General features: G+C 45.6%; 1 protein-coding gene across 1 annotated transcript in view; it reads right to left on the reverse strand.

Moving 5' to 3' along the window:
• LOC107119184 (zinc finger protein 345-like) overlaps positions 1-18,092 on the reverse strand; it is a gene marked incomplete at its 3' end in the record, with an annotated part of 46,699 nt that extends 28,607 nt beyond the window's left edge. Inside the window, exons 1-2 of the mRNA XM_015421640.1 lie at positions 17,973-18,092; positions 11,805-11,919 (exon numbers count right to left, since the gene is read on the reverse strand). Coding sequence (XP_015277126.1) covers positions 11,805-11,919; positions 17,973-18,092 — 235 coding nt within the window. The remainder of the gene's footprint in view (positions 1-11,804; positions 11,920-17,972) is intronic.
• Positions 18,093-18,154: the final 62 nt, after the last annotated feature.

Genomic DNA, 18,154 nt, shown 5'->3' on the forward strand with positions numbered 1-18,154 from the left:
TCATGTGGCCGGCATGACTAAACACAGAGGTGCACGGAACGCTGTTCCCTTCCCACCGAAGTGGTCCCTATTTATCTACTTGCAATTTCTTGCTTTCGAACTGCTAGGTTGGCAGGAGCTGGGACCAGAGACGGGAGCTCACTCCATCATGCGGCACACTCGGATCTCGAACTGGTGAACTACCAACCTTCCACAGCCTGCAGTTCAGCATCTTAACCACTTGAGTCACCGCAGCTCCATGACCAGATAACCATACCTTTAAAAGAATTGCTTCAAAATATAGAAAAAACAGGAAAACTACCAGATTCATGGAATCAAACAATAATTACATTGATACATAAACCAAACACAGAGAAGAATGAAATTAAAATTAAAAACTATATCATTATTAAATGCAGACTATAAAATATTTGCGAGTATCTTAGCAGCCAGAATGAAAAAAGTGTTATCTCAAACTATCCACCAAGATCAAACAGGATTTCTACCAAGAAGACAAATGAAAAATAATTTAAGAACAATTATTAATGTTTTAGAATACTATGAGCTACACCCTGAGAGGCAGGTGGCGTTAATGTTTTTAGACGCAGAAAAAGCCTTTTGATAACCTATCCTGGGAATTTCTGTTGCAAAAACTGGACTTATGGGACTGCAGTTCACAGTTTCTGACAATGATAAGAGCAATTTTTAAAAAAACAAGCTGCTAAGATTACGATAAATGGTTATATGACTCAAAACATAGAAATTCAAAAAGGATCAAGGCAGGGATGTCCATTATCTCCACTATTGTTTATTTTTGTCTTAGAAACACTGAATGACTCAGAGAAAATGAACAGATAAAATGCCTTAAAATAAGAGGCGAGGAATTTAAATTGCTAGCCTTTGCTGGTGATGTTGTGTTTATATTAAAAAATCCAAACCATCAATTATCAATTTGATGGAAGTAGTTAAAGAATACGGACAAGCGGCTGGCCTAAAAGTTAACCTCAAAAAGACAAAACATATAACCAAAAATTGTTCAACTGGCATAATACAGGATATTCAAGAAATATCGGCAATGGAAGTTGTGAAAAAGTTAAATATTTAGGTATAATATTATCTAATAGAAATAGCTCCTTAATAGAAGATAATTACAATAAATTGTTAGGAGAAATAAAAAAAGATCTCGACAATTGGAAAGACATGCAACTCTCTCTTATGGGAAAAATAGCAACCATAAAAATGAACATTCTCCCAAGATTTTTGTTCCTAGCACAAAATATACCAATATGAAAGAGAACACAATACTTTATGGAATTAGAATAACCAGTCAATTTATTTGGCATTCAAAAAAATCAAGAATAAAGTGGAAAACATTACAAGACAGAAAAGAAAGGGGTGAAATGGAGGTACCCAATTGGAAATTATACTATTAAGCAGCTTCTTTATGATGGATAAAATAACGGTTAACATTGGAAAATATAAGAGGTTTAAAACTAGAAGGTCACGATTGTGTATAGGGTGACACACTTATATTTGGTATGGGAAGGATAAAATCCATTCAAACTTTCAGCACCATACAATAGGCGCTTTAGTTAAAATTTGGAATGATATAAAAGAGAGATACTATAGAAAAATACCCAAATGGGTATCTCCACTAGAGGCATTTACAAAGCCAACGCTTGTTACTCGTTGTAATAGAGAAAGTTATCAGACACTATTAGATAAAAATAACAAATTAATAACAGAGGAGGACCTTTTTCTTCATTATAATATTAAGTTGACTTGGTGGGAATATCTTCAATTATAATCTAGATACAATAAGGATGTAATATGTGGATTTTATGAGAATAAAAATGATCTTGATAAGATTTGGCTATCCTCAAACGACAAATTAATTCAAAAACTATATAGACTCTTATTAGAAGAATATATGCAGGATGAAATAATTAAAACAAACATGATTGTGTGGATGCAGGATATAGGCCACAATATCGAGATAGAGGAATGGCCAAAAATTTGGAAAACATTAAAATATATGAGGGCTATATCTTATAAGGAACTCCAGAGAGGAGTTAGTGTATAAGCTGATGGAAATGGTGGAAATGGATAGACTGAGTATGTTAATACAGAGTAAAGATGATATCTTATAATTAAAAAGATGGAACAGAGTGTTTAAATGGATAGAAAACAGAATGGATAAACAGACTCCAAATGTATGGAAAAACTTGTTATGAAGTAATGTACATTGAAAAACCTATAAATTAAGGGGCGCAGTGGCACAGAGGATTTATCCTCTGGTTAACACCAGCCCGCGCTGGTGTGAGCTACCAGCCTTGTCCCCAGCTCGCCGTCCACCCAGTGGCTCGAAAGCTTCGGCGAGTAGATAAAATGGGTACCACTCCTTAGAGAGGATGGGCACACTGAACCCCCGTAGGGAAGGTGTTAGCCGGCGAATAGAATGTCCAATTTGGAAGCCTGGAAAAAAGACCTCTTCAGCATTAAGAAGCCTGTGATGGGCCAATCCGGCCAGGCGGTGGCAGTGCGGCACTACGACTCAAAAAGCAGCCCAGGAAGAACCAGCGTCATCAAGCCAAGCTGAAGTGAATGCTGTCTGGAACACATCTGAAGCTTTCAGCTGAACAAAATCCCCGTTGGCTGCAAATGTGTGCGATTTAAAGAATTATATGTTGTCCTCCCTTACCCCTATGAAATTGTTAGTCCCTTGTGTGAAACCTGTGTAACTGTAAATCGCTCAGAGCCAGCAGCTCTGCCGGATTGAGCAATCAATAAATAGAAAAAAACCACAAAAACATTTTTTAAAGAAATGAATCAGAAATCCTCCATGGTATTCCTTGCCTGTTCCTTTGACATAACCCTGAAGGATACTCACTCTCAGCTTGCTCATATGGGAAGGAAATATCCTCTTGGGATCCTCTTGAGAAACTCTCCAGCCTTTCTTCAGATACGAGGCCATTGCCTGTCTCCACCAAAGTCTCTCTTATACTTCTGGCTTGTTTCGCAGAGAGAGAGAGAGAAAGTGATCATTCTTATGTGGGGAAGGAAATAAATCCAAGGGTAAAAATTCTTCTGGAAGGATGGAACCATGGTCAAGATCAAACCCCACAATCCCACCCGATGAGGCGGAGCACCCTAGTTCCACCAAGGGTTAATGTCATTATTAAGGAGCCTGGTTTGACTCATGGGTGTTCATGATTTGAGTCTCCCTGCAGCTAACATCCTTATCTTTTTCAAGGCCAGAATCCAGCAAAACACTACAGCTGAACACCTGAGAGTAAAGTTAAAACTTTTACAACATCAATGGAATTGTTTGCTCACAGAAAAAATAGCGGGGGGGAAATCATGTATGCCAAACGGAACTTTTTTGAAAATGCCAATAAACCAACCAGATGGCTAACATATAAACTAAGAAAAAAAGAACTATAAAAATGTTTTAAAATGGTGAAGGAGATTAAAAGAATACACCTAATGACCTAAAAATATAATTGAGACATTTTATAGAAAACTATATCAAAAAGGAGAAGTTACATCAGAGCAGATTCAAAACTTTTTGAAGAAATATAACCTAAATAAATTTATGGAAGAACAAAAGAAGATCTTAAATTATCAAATAACCACCTGTGAAATTATAGAGGCATTAAAGAAGCAAAAAAAGGGAAGACCCCAGGTCCAGATGGTTTACCGGCTGAATTCTATCATGTGTTTGAAGAACAGTTGATATTACCATTAAAATGTGTTATACAAAGTATAAGAATAGATGGAAGAGTTTCAGAAGCATGGAATGAAGCTGTAATAACTTTGATTCACAAACCAAACTCAGATGAGAAAGAGATTAAGAACTATAGACCAATTTCACTATTAAATGTAGACTACAAAATTTATGCTTCCATCTTGGCTGCAAGATTGAAAAAAATATTGATTCAGACAATTCACCAGGATCAAGCAGGTTTTTTACCAAAAAGACAACTCAGAAACAATGTAAGAACTGTTTTAAATGTTGTTGAATATTTTGAATCCCATCCAGAGAAGCAAATGGCTTTAATTTTTCTGGATGCTGAAAAAGCATTTGATAATGTTAGCTGGATTTTTATGTTAGAACATTTGTTGTCTTCACAATGTGGTAATTAATTTTTTACAATGGTCAAAGCAATTTATACTAAGCAATGTGCTAGGATTCTTATTAATGGAGATCTATCACAATATATCGAAATTCAAAAAGGAACTAGACAAGGTTGTCCACTTTCACCATTATTGTTTTAGCTGACATGAGAGGCGAGTGCTCTTTTCTTTTTACCAGTTCTATTTTCTTGAGATTCAGAAGGGGAAGGATTTAAAGCGGCCAGCATTATTACACCTGAGACAGAGTCATAAGCAAAATAGGAAGTTGAGCCCTGTTGAACGCATAACTTGCCCGTACGGAGTCATCGGTATTTTATTCCAAGATCCTGTAGTTTGGCTGTGGTACTTTTAAGATCTCTTCTTATCTTTAAAAATTCAGGAGGGAGGTCTGGAAAGACTTGAATCTTCCCCCCCGGATGTCAAGGCCACCCCTTGCCCTAGCCTCCGAGAGGATTTTCTGTTGTGTTCAAAAGTCTTTGAATTCTGCTAGTATATCTCTAGTATATACCCTGTTTCCCCGAAAGTAAGACATCCCGCAAAAATAAGACCTACTTACAGTTTTGCCTCTCGCTGAAATATAAGGCATCCCCTGAAAATAAGACCTCCCCGAAAATAAGACCTCCCCGATAATGCCTCCCCCAAACATAAGGCCTCCCCGATAATAAGGCCCCCCGAAGCTACTGTAACTCTGGTGTCTGGGCTGTAGCGGCGGGCGCCGCCGCGCAGCTCACTGTTAGCAGCAGCGCAGCCGGAGCAGACAGGAAGTGCGCAGTTTCTTTTAATCAGAGAGCCCGCGCCGCCACCAGGACAAGCTGCCGCCTGCTGCTCGCTCTGCCCTGACGGAGTGTACCGTATTCTTCTTCATGGAAAAATAAGACATCCCCTGAAAATAAGACCTAGCGCATCTTTGGGAGCAAAAATTAATATAAGACACTGTCTTATTTTCGGGAAAACACGGTAGTGAGGAAGTAGATTCCTCACACACCTTTCTGACGTGATAAACTCTCTGTAGGAGGGGCGTGACACCGACCTCTAGGTTTAGAGTGCTCGCCAGCCAATTTGCCAGAAATATATTTAGCTCTGTTCCAGCTTCAGCATTTGCTCCAAACTCCATGAACTTCAAAGAAAGCTCACGGCTGCGATGATTCAGAGACAGGATATGCTCTCTGGCCCAGGCATCTGCAGTTTTTGTAGATAATTGCTTTTCAAGCTCTGTAGCTTTAAGAAGAGCCATATCTGCTTTATGGTTTGTTTGCTTTCGGAGCTCTTCTAATTCGTTCATGCGTTGGAATGCTGGCTTGAGCATTTCTGTGATATCGTTTCTCAACTCCTGATGTTTAGTTAATGCATGCATCAGAAAATTTGCAGTGAGTGGGGTCTCTTCAGCCATTTGTTCACCCCTCCCCAGTGTTGTCGTTGAGGTGGAAGGAGTGTCTATAGCTGAAAAGAACTCTGTTAGACGCAGCCCACTTTCCTGCTTGTTTTTCCCCTTCTTGCCAGCTTTAGGTGCCATAATTCACGAAGTGTTTATTTGCTTTGGGAAGAGTAAAAATCACATTTGAGCAGCCAGACGGTGAGCTCTGGACACCAGCTGCTAACCCAGAAGTTGGTTGCAGCCACTCCCCCCGTGCATCAGCTTCAAGAGGAATCAGGCTTTGAATCACAAAAAAAGTGAAGTATTTAGGAATAAATGTAACAAAAATATGTAGCGCCTTGATGAAAGGTAACTATATGGAACTTATGATAGAAATGTTAAAAGTTCTAGAAAAATGGAAACATTTACAAATATCTATGATGGGCAGAATAGCGACAACAAAGATGAATATCCTTCCAAGATTGATTTTTTTTATTCCAAACAATGCCAGTTCTTCAAAATCAACAATATTTCAAGGAACTTGAGAAAGTGATGTCACAATTTATATGGCAGAATAAAAAACCAAGAATAACGATTAAAGCTTTACAAGATGCGAAAGAGAGAGCTGGACTTGCTCTACCAGACTTACACTATAGAGCAGCAGCATTGACGTGGTTAAAAGAATGGATTATACTAGAAAATACTAGACTACTAACTTTAGAGGAACATGATCTTTTATTGGGTTGGCATGCATTTATGTGGTATGGAAAATCAGATACACAACTATTTTAAACAACATCTGATTAGGAAATCTTTATTGTTGGTGTGGGAAAGTATTAAAAGGTCATTTTATACCAAGGCACTTAAATGGGTCTCACAACTTGAAGCTTTCACAAATCCTAATTTATGGCAAAAATATGTTGTTGAGATATGAGGATTTGTTCGACAATAAGAATGATTTAAAATCAACAGAAAAACTTAAAGAACAAGAGATCAATATAGATTGGTCATTGGTGGGAACGATTACAAATAGAGTCGAGATTTGCTAAGGATAAACCATTGGGGTGTTATGCAAATATAATGGAAATGGATAAAATATTGTTATATGCTGCTGATAAATTGATTAAGAAACTGTATATATTGATGTTAGAAGATAAATAGTTAAAATAGTGAAATAGTTAAAAACTGTATGGTTAAGTGGGCACAAAATCTAGGTCATAATATTGACTTAGACCAATGGTTATGTGTATGGAAAACTAATGTAAAGATTACTAAAGCGACTTCTTATAAAGAAAAAATATAAAAATGTTTTATAGATGGTATATGACTCCAGATAAACTAGCTAAGTTTTATCCTGACGTCGAATGATTGTTGGAAATGTCATAACAATGTTGGTTCATTCTTTCATATGTGGTGGACGTGTGATAAAGTTAAAAAATACTGGTCTTGGAAACGTGAACTTTTACAAAAAGTCTTAAATTACTGTACCTTATACACCAAAATTGTTTTTGTTGAATAGAATACCAGAAAATTATAAAATAACATAGTTTTATCTTGTTATACATATTGTAACAGCGGCAAGAATTGTATATGCTAAATGTTGGAGAAGAAGGGAAGTTCCTTCAAAAGAAGGAGTTATAAGCAAAATATTGGAAACAGCTGAGATGGATAAATTAACTATAACTTTAAAAGGAAACAAAGAAGATTTTGAGGACACATGGTCAAAATTCTATGAATGGATAAAAGAGAATAATACTTAAAATTCCTCGGCTTTCAACCGAAATAAAAGAAAATCAACTGTTAGTAAAAGACACTTATTAGCGTTATAAGGTGGAAAAATATAAACTTTCTAGCTACAGTATGAGGCCAAGGACTGTGATAAAAATGATACAATGGAATTCCTCCTTTATATGTATTTTTGTGTGTATGTGTCTTTGCTTGTCTTATATATATGAAATTTAAAACTTTACATAAAAAAGGCCAGTCTCCAAAATGTGGTAATCAGTTTATTGTGAAAACCTGTATTCAGTTATGTAACTATGAGTGAGAGGAAATTAGAAGGAGAAGAGGAGATTGGATTTATACCCCACCCTTCACTCGGAGTCCCAGAGTGGTTAACAGTCTCCTTTCCCTCCCCTATAAGAGACACACTGTGAGGTAGGTGGGGCTGAGAGAACTCTTTTGAGGACTACTCTTGAGAGAACAGCTCTGAAGTAACTACTGACTGACCCAAGTTCACACCAGCAGCTCAATGTGGAGAAGTGGGGAATCAAACCTGGTTCTCCCATATTAGAATCCACACTCTTAACCTCTACACCAAATTAGGAGGGTGCTGACAGCCTCTGAAAAATTCCCTCAAGAAGGACCCTTGATTGGGTCTTTAGGATCACCTGATCTTAGGGAGAGGTAGAAAGTTCAGGGTTCATTTCCTGCTGGAGCGCACAGGAGCAACACTCCGGCAGTAAGGAGCCCAGGGGGCGGGCACATACAGCAAGCAACACCCCCTGCTCCCAGCAGCCCTCAGTTGGGCCATGAGGAGCAAAAAGAAGAAGGTAAGTTGAAGAGCCCCCCCCCCTCGCCTTTCCCTGTCCGCTTCCAGCTGTGGGGCCCAGGAAAAGGCCTGCCTGCCCACCCCTCACCTTTCCTGGCCTGCACCCAGCCAAAAGGGCCAAGGACAAGAAACAAAAACCAGTCATCGAGAGGTTTATTTTAGTGATAAATGAACCAACGGTTGGCACCCCGGAAGATTCCTCTTCACTGCTGAGTGACCTCACCCTGCCATCCTGCTCTTCTTCATGTGCATCCAAAGAGAAGAAAGAGCCATGGCACCCTTGATGTGTCTATACATGTGTGGGGACTTCCAAATGGCTTGGGGGGGGGGGCAAGTGCTCTGTCTGCCACCCAACCCCTGGGTCGAAGACCACAACTCTAGATCATTGGGTTTTGTTTAGGCAAAAATTAGCCGATGTGATTTCGTCGTTGTTCTGGATCCAGACCTGTCGACATTATTTAGTTAAAAATGGACAACCTGCTTTTCATCTCTGAAAGTGACCTTGTTGTGGCTGAAATAGCACGAAATGGCAGTGATATAAAACCCACAGCCAACTGTAACAGAGAGGAAGGCTGCCAGTCAAACAGAAAAGGAACACTAAAAGCACCTCAGCCGTCAATGCCAAGGAGAATAAAATATATTGACCTGCTTTCCTGGTACCCCCCCTCTTTACCTGACATGGGTGGTTGGCTTGTTTTCCCCCACGTGGGCCATCAGGTAGGCTCGCCAGCTCTGAGTTGGGAAATACCTGGAGATTTTTGGGGTGGAGCCTGAGCAGTGGGTGTTGCCTTCTGACACACTTCTGGTGATGTCAGAGGGTGTGGCATATGCAAATAAGCTATGCCGATGAGTTATGCTGATGAGCTCCTGCACCTCTTTTTCTACGAAATGACCCCTGGAAAGGATAATATGGTTGTAGACCAGAGGGAAGCCATGCTAACTTTATGCTCACGCCTTGCTAGTACGCCTTGATATGTGTCGCTTCAGTACAATGAATCATTATCTGTAGAGTAACTTAGGCTACAGCTGGAATTCTTGTGCCGCAACAAGAGGTGCCATCTAATACTATTTCATGTATCAGATAGAGCAGTTAGCTTTTCTTGTTTTTCTGTTGCTGAGGTGCAGGAACTGTCCTGTTTAGTGCTATCTTATTTTAAAACCATTAATAAACCTTTATGTATTTTAATAAGGGGTCTGTTTTATTTATTTATTTATTGTTTGTTTGTTTGTTTGTATTTATACCCCGCCTTGCCTAACAAGCAGGCTCAAGGCGGCTAACAAGATTAAATAACGTGACAAAAAATTAAAACAATAAATACAATATCAGTTAAAACAAAACTCGTGGGCACTCCATGAAATTGCTGAGCGGTCGGGTTAGAAAGGATAAAAGGAAGTACTTCTTCACCCAAAGAGTGATGAACACATGGAATTCACTGCCACAGGAGTTGGCGGCGGCTACAAGCATGGATGGCTTCAAAAGGGAATTAGAGAAGCATATGGAGCAGAGGTCCATCAGTGGCTATTAGCCACAAGGTATAGATAGGAATTCTTGGTCTGGGGCAAGTGATACTCTGTATTCTTGGTGCTTGGGGAGGGGGAACAGTGGGAGGGCTTCTAATGTCCTGGCCCCACTGCTGGACCTCCTGATGGCACCTGGTATTTCTGGCCACTGTGTGACACAGAGTGTTGGACTGGATGGGCCTTTGGCCTGATCCAACATTGGCGTCTCTTATGTTCTTAAGTAAACAAGAACAATTACAGAACCAACTATGGTGGTAATCCAATCAAATCCCAAAATAGGGGTAGTAACCAGCGCACGCTCCTCATGAACCCACTCAACTGGGTCTCATCCCCTTTGCCTCAAGCCACGACACCTTCTCTGGCTTGGGTGATGGCCACAACACTGGCCTCAGTTGCTCCTGGGAAAGCACACACACATGAACACAGGAAGCTGCCTCGTACGGAATCAGACCCTTGATGCTCTGAAGTCAGTCTTGTCTGCTCAGTCCACCAGTAGCTCTCTAGGGTCTCAGGCGGAGGTCTTTCACATCACCTCCTGCTCAATAATCCTTTTAACCGGAGACGCTGGGGATCGAACCTGGGACCATCTGCATGCCAAGCAGATCCTCTGACAGTGAGCCACAGCCCCTCCCCAAGTAGGGGGGAAGGCCTCAAACTGATGTATTTCTATTCGATATTTTGAAGAGAAGAAGAAGAGATTGGATTTATACCCCACCCTTCCCTTGGAGTCTCACAGTGCTTACAAACTCCATTCCCTTCCCCTCCCCACAACAGATACCCTGTGAGGAAGGTGGGGCTGAGAGAGCTCTGAGAGAACTGATCTTTTCAAGGACAGCTCTGGCAGAACTATGGCTTGACCAAGGTCATCCAGCAGCTGCAAGTGGAGGAGTGGGGAATCAAACCCGATTCTCCCAGATTAGAGTCAGTGCACTTAACCCCTACACCAAACTGGCTCATCTCAGTGGCATCAATATGCACCTCTGGCACCTATGAAAGTTCCTTACCCAGAAAGGCCACATTCCCATAGTTCTCCAGCATGACTTCCCTGTACAGAGCTCTTTGTCCCGGATCCAGCAGGGCCCATTCTGCCACAGTGAAATAGACGGCCACCTCCTCCAAGGCAAAGGGACACTGGAAGAAAAGGCGGATTCTCTCATCAGAGACTGCACACTGGAAGGGAGTAGTCTGGGAAGGTACGGTGTGGGTAAGGGGAACAGTGTTCAGAGGATCTCTCGCCCAGATGCATCGTAGAAACCGCAGGCGCAAAAGCCCTCCTGAGAAAGGAGGAGGGACTCAGGCTACCCCCTGCGCATCTTTCCTACCTGGACTGGAGGCGCATCAGCCATTTCCACACCTCTGAAAAGACAACGGCTCAACAGCATCTCTTCACCGCCTGTTATTGAGACAAAGGAGGAAGGAGGGGTGTTTGCTTGTTTCTTCCCTGCTGCACACAACCCCTTCCCAGGGTAGTTGAAACATTACCCTCCCTGTGTACACTCAACATATTTTTAAACATTTTTACTAAATTCTGGGAGGCAGAAGAGAAGCACTAGGTGTGTTTGAGTCTCAGGGGTTATAAATGCTGCAGACATATATCTCAGACTTCTGTCTGGACTGGGGGGCGGGAAAGAGAGGGGTGGAAATGACATTGATTGGCACATCACCGTCACATCTGGCCCAGAAGTGACTTGAGCACATCTGGAGACTCCAGGGTCATATGAATGAGTTTTCAGAGCGTCTCTTGGCATGCTTGCTTCACAATCGGGTTTTCAGCCAGACGCAACAAAAACGTGACATCGCATCAGCCCCAAGACGCACCCCAAGGCCCTCCACAAAGCTCCTGGGGGTGCCAGTCCACAGCCCGCCATCCCTCCTCCAGCATCTGGTTTCACACAGGAGCCCGCCAGCCCACAAGAAGCCAGATCCTCCCATGATGATTGGGCCCTCGGGACTGGTTCTCAGAGCTCTGCTGCCCCATAAAGGGTTATTCACCAGGTGTGTCTACCTTTCCAATTTTGAGCCACCTTGAGCTCCTCTTATGGAAGGAAGGTGAGATACGAATATTAAAATTTATGAGAGGAATTGCCCTCCATGAATCTGTCTCATTCCCCTTCGAGAGAAATCACAATTAGTGGACACTGAGTGCCACAAATTAACTCTGTGTTGTGTAAAGAAGTATTTAATTATTTTCCTGACCTGAACTCTCTACCCATCAAACTCACTGGGGAGCCCTGAACACACCCAGGCACAAAGACACCTTACCACAGGAGAGGGCATCTTGGGCACTTTCCTGGGCCTGCCCCCTCTGCCCTTGCTCCAAGGAAGCTCCTTCTGCCTCAGGGAATGTCGCTTCTGTCTTCACGGATGGTGCCCACATCTGAAACAGCAGCAAGGGAGAGGAGGTAAGAGATGGAATGGAAAAGAGACCAAAGAATGGATCCTGCCCCACTCCCAGACTCTGCACCCTTCCATCAGCAGACCTGGTTAGTTATTGAGTTATCTGGAGGGATAAGAAATTGTCTATTAGAAGAGGCTGCTGAAGGAGGCTGTGAAACCTCCCATTTGGATGAGAAACACTTTGACAGATGTCTGGCAAGGAACCTTTAGGGTAAGGCCAGATATCATTGCTTGAATTGGAAATATCTGGAGGGAATCCCCTCACCTGTTCTGCCTGCCTCTTCTCCTCTGCTTGACTCAGGAGGAAACCTTCGGCCAGGGCCACCGCCTGGGAACTGGTCTCTGGACCACATCCTCTGACCCAGCACTGCATTTCCAGGGGCAGGATGGCCAGGAACTGCTCCAGGATCACCAGGTCCAGAATCTGCTTCTTGGTGCTCCTCTCCGGCTTCAGCCACTGGCTGCAAAGTCCATGGAGCTGGCTGCAAACCTCTCGGGGTCCATCCGCCTCATGGTAGCGGAATTGCCGGAAGCGTTGGCAGTGTGCATCTGAGACTGCGGTGAGCTGATAATGGATATCTGGCACCGGGCTTTCCCAGAATTCAACACCACTCCCAGTTTGGGTGGCATGGGGGCTGTCTTTCCAGTTCTTTGCTGTCTTGCCAGTTCCAGGTCCTTTTGGGTTCTCCTCTTCCATCTCTTTCCCCTTCTCTCGTCACCTCTGACTGTGGAAAGATGTCTTTAGTCACTTGGCTATGAAGAGAGCCTTCCCTCTGGGGAAAGGAGGGACACAGGCAGGAACATGGAAAATAAAAGAGAATGGAGATACAGCACTGAACATCGCAAACCTTCATAGGCTCAGGAGACACAAGAGAATTGTCCTGGTGGATCAGAACAAAAGGACTTCTTGTGGTCTGTAGACCAGGGTTAAGATCATTTTTCTATATTACAAACCAAGCTATTTGAGATATGCCTCCATGGTTCTTTGGGAAAGTTAGGTTTCTCTGTTTGGCTCTTTCAGGATGTTCAAAAGCTTAGCCTCTCATTAAATTGGCTCAGTCTGTCCTAGGGGCTGATTCTTACGGTACACCGAAAAGCACAAGAGGGATTTGTGACCTCTTCACCATTGTACATATCTCTTCGACAGGTCTGAAGTGTTAGGCAAGAGCTCTGTCTGGGCAAGAGCGCCCAGCTGAGGGAAAGGGGCAGGAATGTGTCTGTGGGAAGAACAAGCAGCTGAGAGAAAGGGAGACAGGCTGAGACTTGGCTCAAGAACAGAGGTGCAGAAACGCTCCCTCTGGGCATCTGATGTGTGGCAGTGGACCTCCTACGCTGTGGGAATTCCTCCGGCTTCCACCCCTGCTCAGCTCTGCCAGGATATCTGTTCTTAAAGCTAAGAGTACCAAGACACCAGGAGGCTCCGGGGCTCTCTTCTTCCAAGGGGAACCAACCCAAGCAAACAGGATCCCTGGGAAGTTCTTTCCCCTTGAAGAAGCCGGGCAGAGGTAACTAGTCTTTCCTCCAGAGAAGAACCACAGTTTTCCCTAGCGTCACATCCAAAATCACCCTGACAGAAGAAGGACCGTCTTCCAGAGGCCAGCCTCTCTTGGGAACAAGCCTAAGCCCAGCCCTTGAGCAACTCTGGATGGCCACGAAGTGTGTCAGGAGATATGCCCACCCAGGGGCTGCTGGGACGGAGCCAGAGGAGACAACAAACTCTGCCGAATGCACAAGGTTGCCAGTCTCGTTTCGGAAATTCCTGGGAATGTGGGGCTGGAGCCTGGAGAGGGCAGGCGATAATGGCACAGAGTCCCCCCTCCAAAGCAGCCATTTCCTGAACACACAAACTGCACTCTGGAGTCTGGAGATCAGTTTTGATTGGAGACCATCTCCAGGCTCTTCCTGGACCCTGGAACCCCTGCGTCAGGGAGACGGTGGATGGAGGGGGGGGGGGGGCCCCGCCAAAGCGCTTGGCATTCGGGCCCTCCAGTCAGCATGAAGGAGTCATCCCCCTGGACACCAACAGGCGAGCTTTGTACTCTTGCTGGCACCTTCCTTAGCGGAACCTGAACCCACCGCCCGTGTGACTGTGCCCTTGTGCTTCTCTCTCCTGCCCCTCTCTCTCCTGGCAAAAGGAGGCCCTTCCTCCCGCCCAAACCCCAGTGCAGGACGGAGAATTTGGCACTGTGTTAATTGCTGCCTCTGCCAAGCGAGCGGTGGAGTGGCGGGGCAGGGGCAATGCGGTTGGAACAGCCGTGCCCCTTCCCTGTGCCTCCACTTTGCAACACACGGCTGCAGGCGGGCACAGGAACCCACATCTGAGGCACTCCCTGGTTTGTTTTCTCCAGGAGTCCTCACCGTGATGTGTGCCCGTGTGCCACTGGTTCCTCCCGGCCTCGGGTCCGTGGGAGGCAGATACTTGGTGGGGAAAGGAGAGGGATAAAAATCTAAATAAATAAATAAATAAAATCCCAGGGTGTGTGGCCACAACAGCATGATCTGCCCCTCTCTGCCTGTTGGAGGGGAGTCTCCTTGAGCCGAGAGCCAGTTTGATATAGTGGTTGAGTGCGCGGACTCTAATCTGGGAGAACCGGGTTTGATTCCCCATTCCTCCACTTGCACCTGGCTGGATGACCTTGGGCAAGCCATAATTCTGGCACAGCTGTTCTTGAAAAAGAGCAGTTTCTGTCAGAGTTCTCTCAGCCCCACCTACCTCACAGGGTGTCTGTTGTGAGGAGGGGAAGGGAAAGGAGTTGGTAAGCCACTCTGAGACTCCCTTGGGTAGTGAAGGGAGGGGTATAAATCCAATCTCTTCTTCTTTTTGTGCTGTGATGGGTGGGCGTTGGTGGTGCTTCCATGTTCTTTGCTGGCTTTGCTCTCTGCACATTCATTACCCATTTTTTAAAAAAGATTTTCCTCCCCTCTGCTGGGCGGGCCTTGGACACCTGGTCACAGCCAGTGTTCCCTCCAAGCTGAGTTAGTGTGAGCTAGCTCACAGTTCTTTAGCCTCCAGCTCACTCATTTTTATCTTAGCTCAGGAAGGATGGCTCCAGAGCAGGCTAATCTATGCAGGAGCCCAATCGCTCGCTCACAGCTTTAATGCCAGTAGCTCACAAAGTAGAATTTCTGCTCACAAGATTCTGCTGCTTAGAGGGAACATTGGTCACAGCCCCAGCCCCACACTGAGAAAGCATCTGGGTTTCAGGATGGGGCTGCAGTTGATTCCAAATGCAGGCAGGAGTTCCCTTCCCCCACACCCCTTTTTGACCCATGCAACCGGGAAAAGGCCTGCTTCTTGTTGGCTGGTTTGCAGATTAAAATGACCAGCGACAGAATGTCAGACTCATCCATTAGGAAAGAGGAAAAGAGTGAGAGTCCAGCAGCACCTTAATGACTAACAAGATCTGTGGGGGGGGCAGGAGATTTTGTGAGTCGCTGCTCCCCTCTTCAGACAGAGCGAGAACGGTGTCTTGCAGAGCGGAGGGATTTCATATACGAGGACAGGTGGACTCCCATTCTAGCTGTATCTGAAGAAGTGAGCTGTGTCTCATGAAATCTCATTTCCCCCGTCGCAAATCTTTCAGGCGCTCCTGGACTCCTGCTCTTTTCTCTTGCTCCAGACAAGCACAGCTACCCGTCTCCATCCCTACCTTTAACCTTATCTTGTACCGAAAGACATTATCACGGCCCCCCCCCACGAAATTCCGCTCACAGAGCGACCCAAAACTAGTGCCTAACAGGGTTGCCAAACCTCCCGGTGGGGCCTGAAGTTCTCCCAGAATTCCAGCCGGCCTTCAGTAGACAGGGATCAATTCCCAGGACTAAATCGTCGCCTTGGAGGGAGGACTGGGTGGCCGCCTCGGTCCCCTCTGGGGTCTACCCCCCCCCCATCCCCGGCCCCCAACCCGGCCCTTCCCCAGAATGCGCAGACACACCCCCCCCCGAAATGTCCAGGAATCTCTGCAGTCCTGCTGCGGGCAACCTTGGCCTCCCTCCCTCCCTCCCGAGAGCTCAAAGCTTCTCCCCCCGACGACTCACTCCGAAGGAAACCTGCCCGCGATCCGGCTGCGGCGAGGCTTTCCCCGGCTGCTGCACACCTGAAGCCCTCCCCGGTCTCTTGCAAAGGGAAACACCCCCCCCCCAAAAAAAAAGAGCCTTTCCTCCTTTCCGACCCCCGACCCCTTGCTCGGCCACTCTAGCAAAGCGGCCCTGTGGTGTTAACCCTTCCGGGGCTGCAGAGGAAGGGAAACTCTCCCCTGCCTCTCCAGGATGCGCTTCGGCCAGGTGGCCGTCCGCGACCCCCGATGCAGCTCAGTGGGGCTGATCCGGAGGAACTCTGCACAGGGGAAGGGGGGCTGCGCTCCCAGGGGAACCAGCGCTGTTCAGCCGTCTCAGAAGAAGGAGGCTGAAGCCGGGTCCCAGGTCCTTCGTCGCCTCCCAGTTCCGTATTCATCCATTAAGTGTAAAAAGGTAAAGGGTTTCCCTTGCTTGAAAGCCAGTCGAATCCGACTCTAGGGTTGCAGTGCTCATCTCCGTTTCCAAGCCGAAGAGCCAGCGCTGTCCGAAGACGTTTCCGTGGTCATGTGGCCGGCATGGCTAAACACCAAGGCGCACGGAAGGCTATGACCTTCCCACCGAAGTGGTCCCTATTTATCTACTTGCAATTTCTTGCTTTCGAACTGCTAGATTGGCAGGAGCTGGAACTAGAGATGGGAGCTCACTCCGTCATGCGGCACCAGGGTCTCGAACTGCTGAACTACTGACCTTCCACAGCCTGCAGTTCAATGTTTTAACCACCTGAGCCACCGCAGCTCCTGGCCATTAAGTGTAAGGACCGTAAAACTCAATTGGGGGATGGGGATTATATATTGTGAGATAGTGCTATCTTTTTCACACACAAGCATGTCTTAATCATAATTTTCTTTTGCCCGGTGGAGAGAAAACGCAGGACCTCAAATGCAGAATCTTTCCTCCCCACACCCATCTAGAAGTGGGAGGAGGGTGCCCCCTGTCTTAAACAGCTCCTCACCCACTATAGTACGACGTCTAATGTGAACATGGACGCTAGTACCAGAGCTTGCAAGAAACCCGGGTGCCAACTCTGCTGCCGCAGACACCCAGACAACACAATCACTGCACCTGACAACATATTTGATGTTGTTTATTCAAGGGTAAATAATACCATGTGGGTTTGCCATTGAAGAACCTGACATTTCGCCAGTAGCTGTGACTGGCATCCTCAGAGGTATAACACAGAAAGAAGGAGTACTCTCTGTGTCAAGGTGAGAAGAAAATGGCAGGCAGGTCATTTATATCTACTCCAGAAGGTGGGGTAGGGCTGAATCACCGGAATGATGCATCCAAATTTTGAAATACAGCCTTTTGAGGCCTGCCCCACTGCTCCCCCCCCCATGGAACCCCCACGGTAGCAAAGGGGATGTTCAGCATGGCTAGGAAGAGTGACCTCCGTTGGTGTCTCAGGACCAGGGTTGTTGATGAGGCAGGTGAGGGAGGTTTCCTTCACTCAGTTCAAGCAGTGACTTTATCCAAAGGCTTCCCAGCCAGCTATTTCTACCTCTAGAAGATTCACTATATTGGGAGGAAAACCCAACCTTGATTCTTGCAAGTTGTGTTTGAAGCAGCTCTGCTGGTCAACGCAGGGATGAGGAGTGTGGGAGTGGGTCGGGATCCATCTTCTTCAGCCTGTGCCATTCCTTCTCTTGCTAGTCTCCCTTAGTGGTGTTGTTTCAGATGTAAGGACCAGCGGTGAAGATGGGTCAGGGCACCTGGTGAAGCTCTTCGGTGGAAGGTTTGGGACAGGAGGAAAAAACAACAACGAATTACTCTGCTCACTACAGAGTGGATTTCTGGGACTTAGTGCCACAGGACGTAGTGATGGCCGCTCACTTGAAGGGGGAGTATTTATTTATTTCTCAAATTTCTACCCCGTTCTTCCCAGCCAAGGCTGGCTCAGGGAGGAAGATTCATGGAAGGCGATCCCATTCTTAGTTATATTAAGTAAAATATTCCTACCTCAACTGTCCCTCCCACCTTCTCCAACCCCAGGGCCCTGTTTCCAGCCCACACTTTGGAAAGGTGAGCCGCACCCATGTCCGGAGGGGGCACCAACCCCCCACACTTGTCCTTCTCCATCCTCCGCAGGCACCTGCCAAGAGTGCACCCCACTATGTTGCAGCTGGAGGAAAGAGCGGCAG

The sequence above is a fragment of the Gekko japonicus genome, unplaced genomic scaffold (genome assembly GCF_001447785.1).
Source record: "Gekko japonicus isolate JY-2015 unplaced genomic scaffold, Gekko_japonicus_V1.1 scaffold2179, whole genome shotgun sequence".
NCBI classification, from domain to species: domain Eukaryota; kingdom Metazoa; phylum Chordata; class Lepidosauria; order Squamata; family Gekkonidae; genus Gekko; species Gekko japonicus.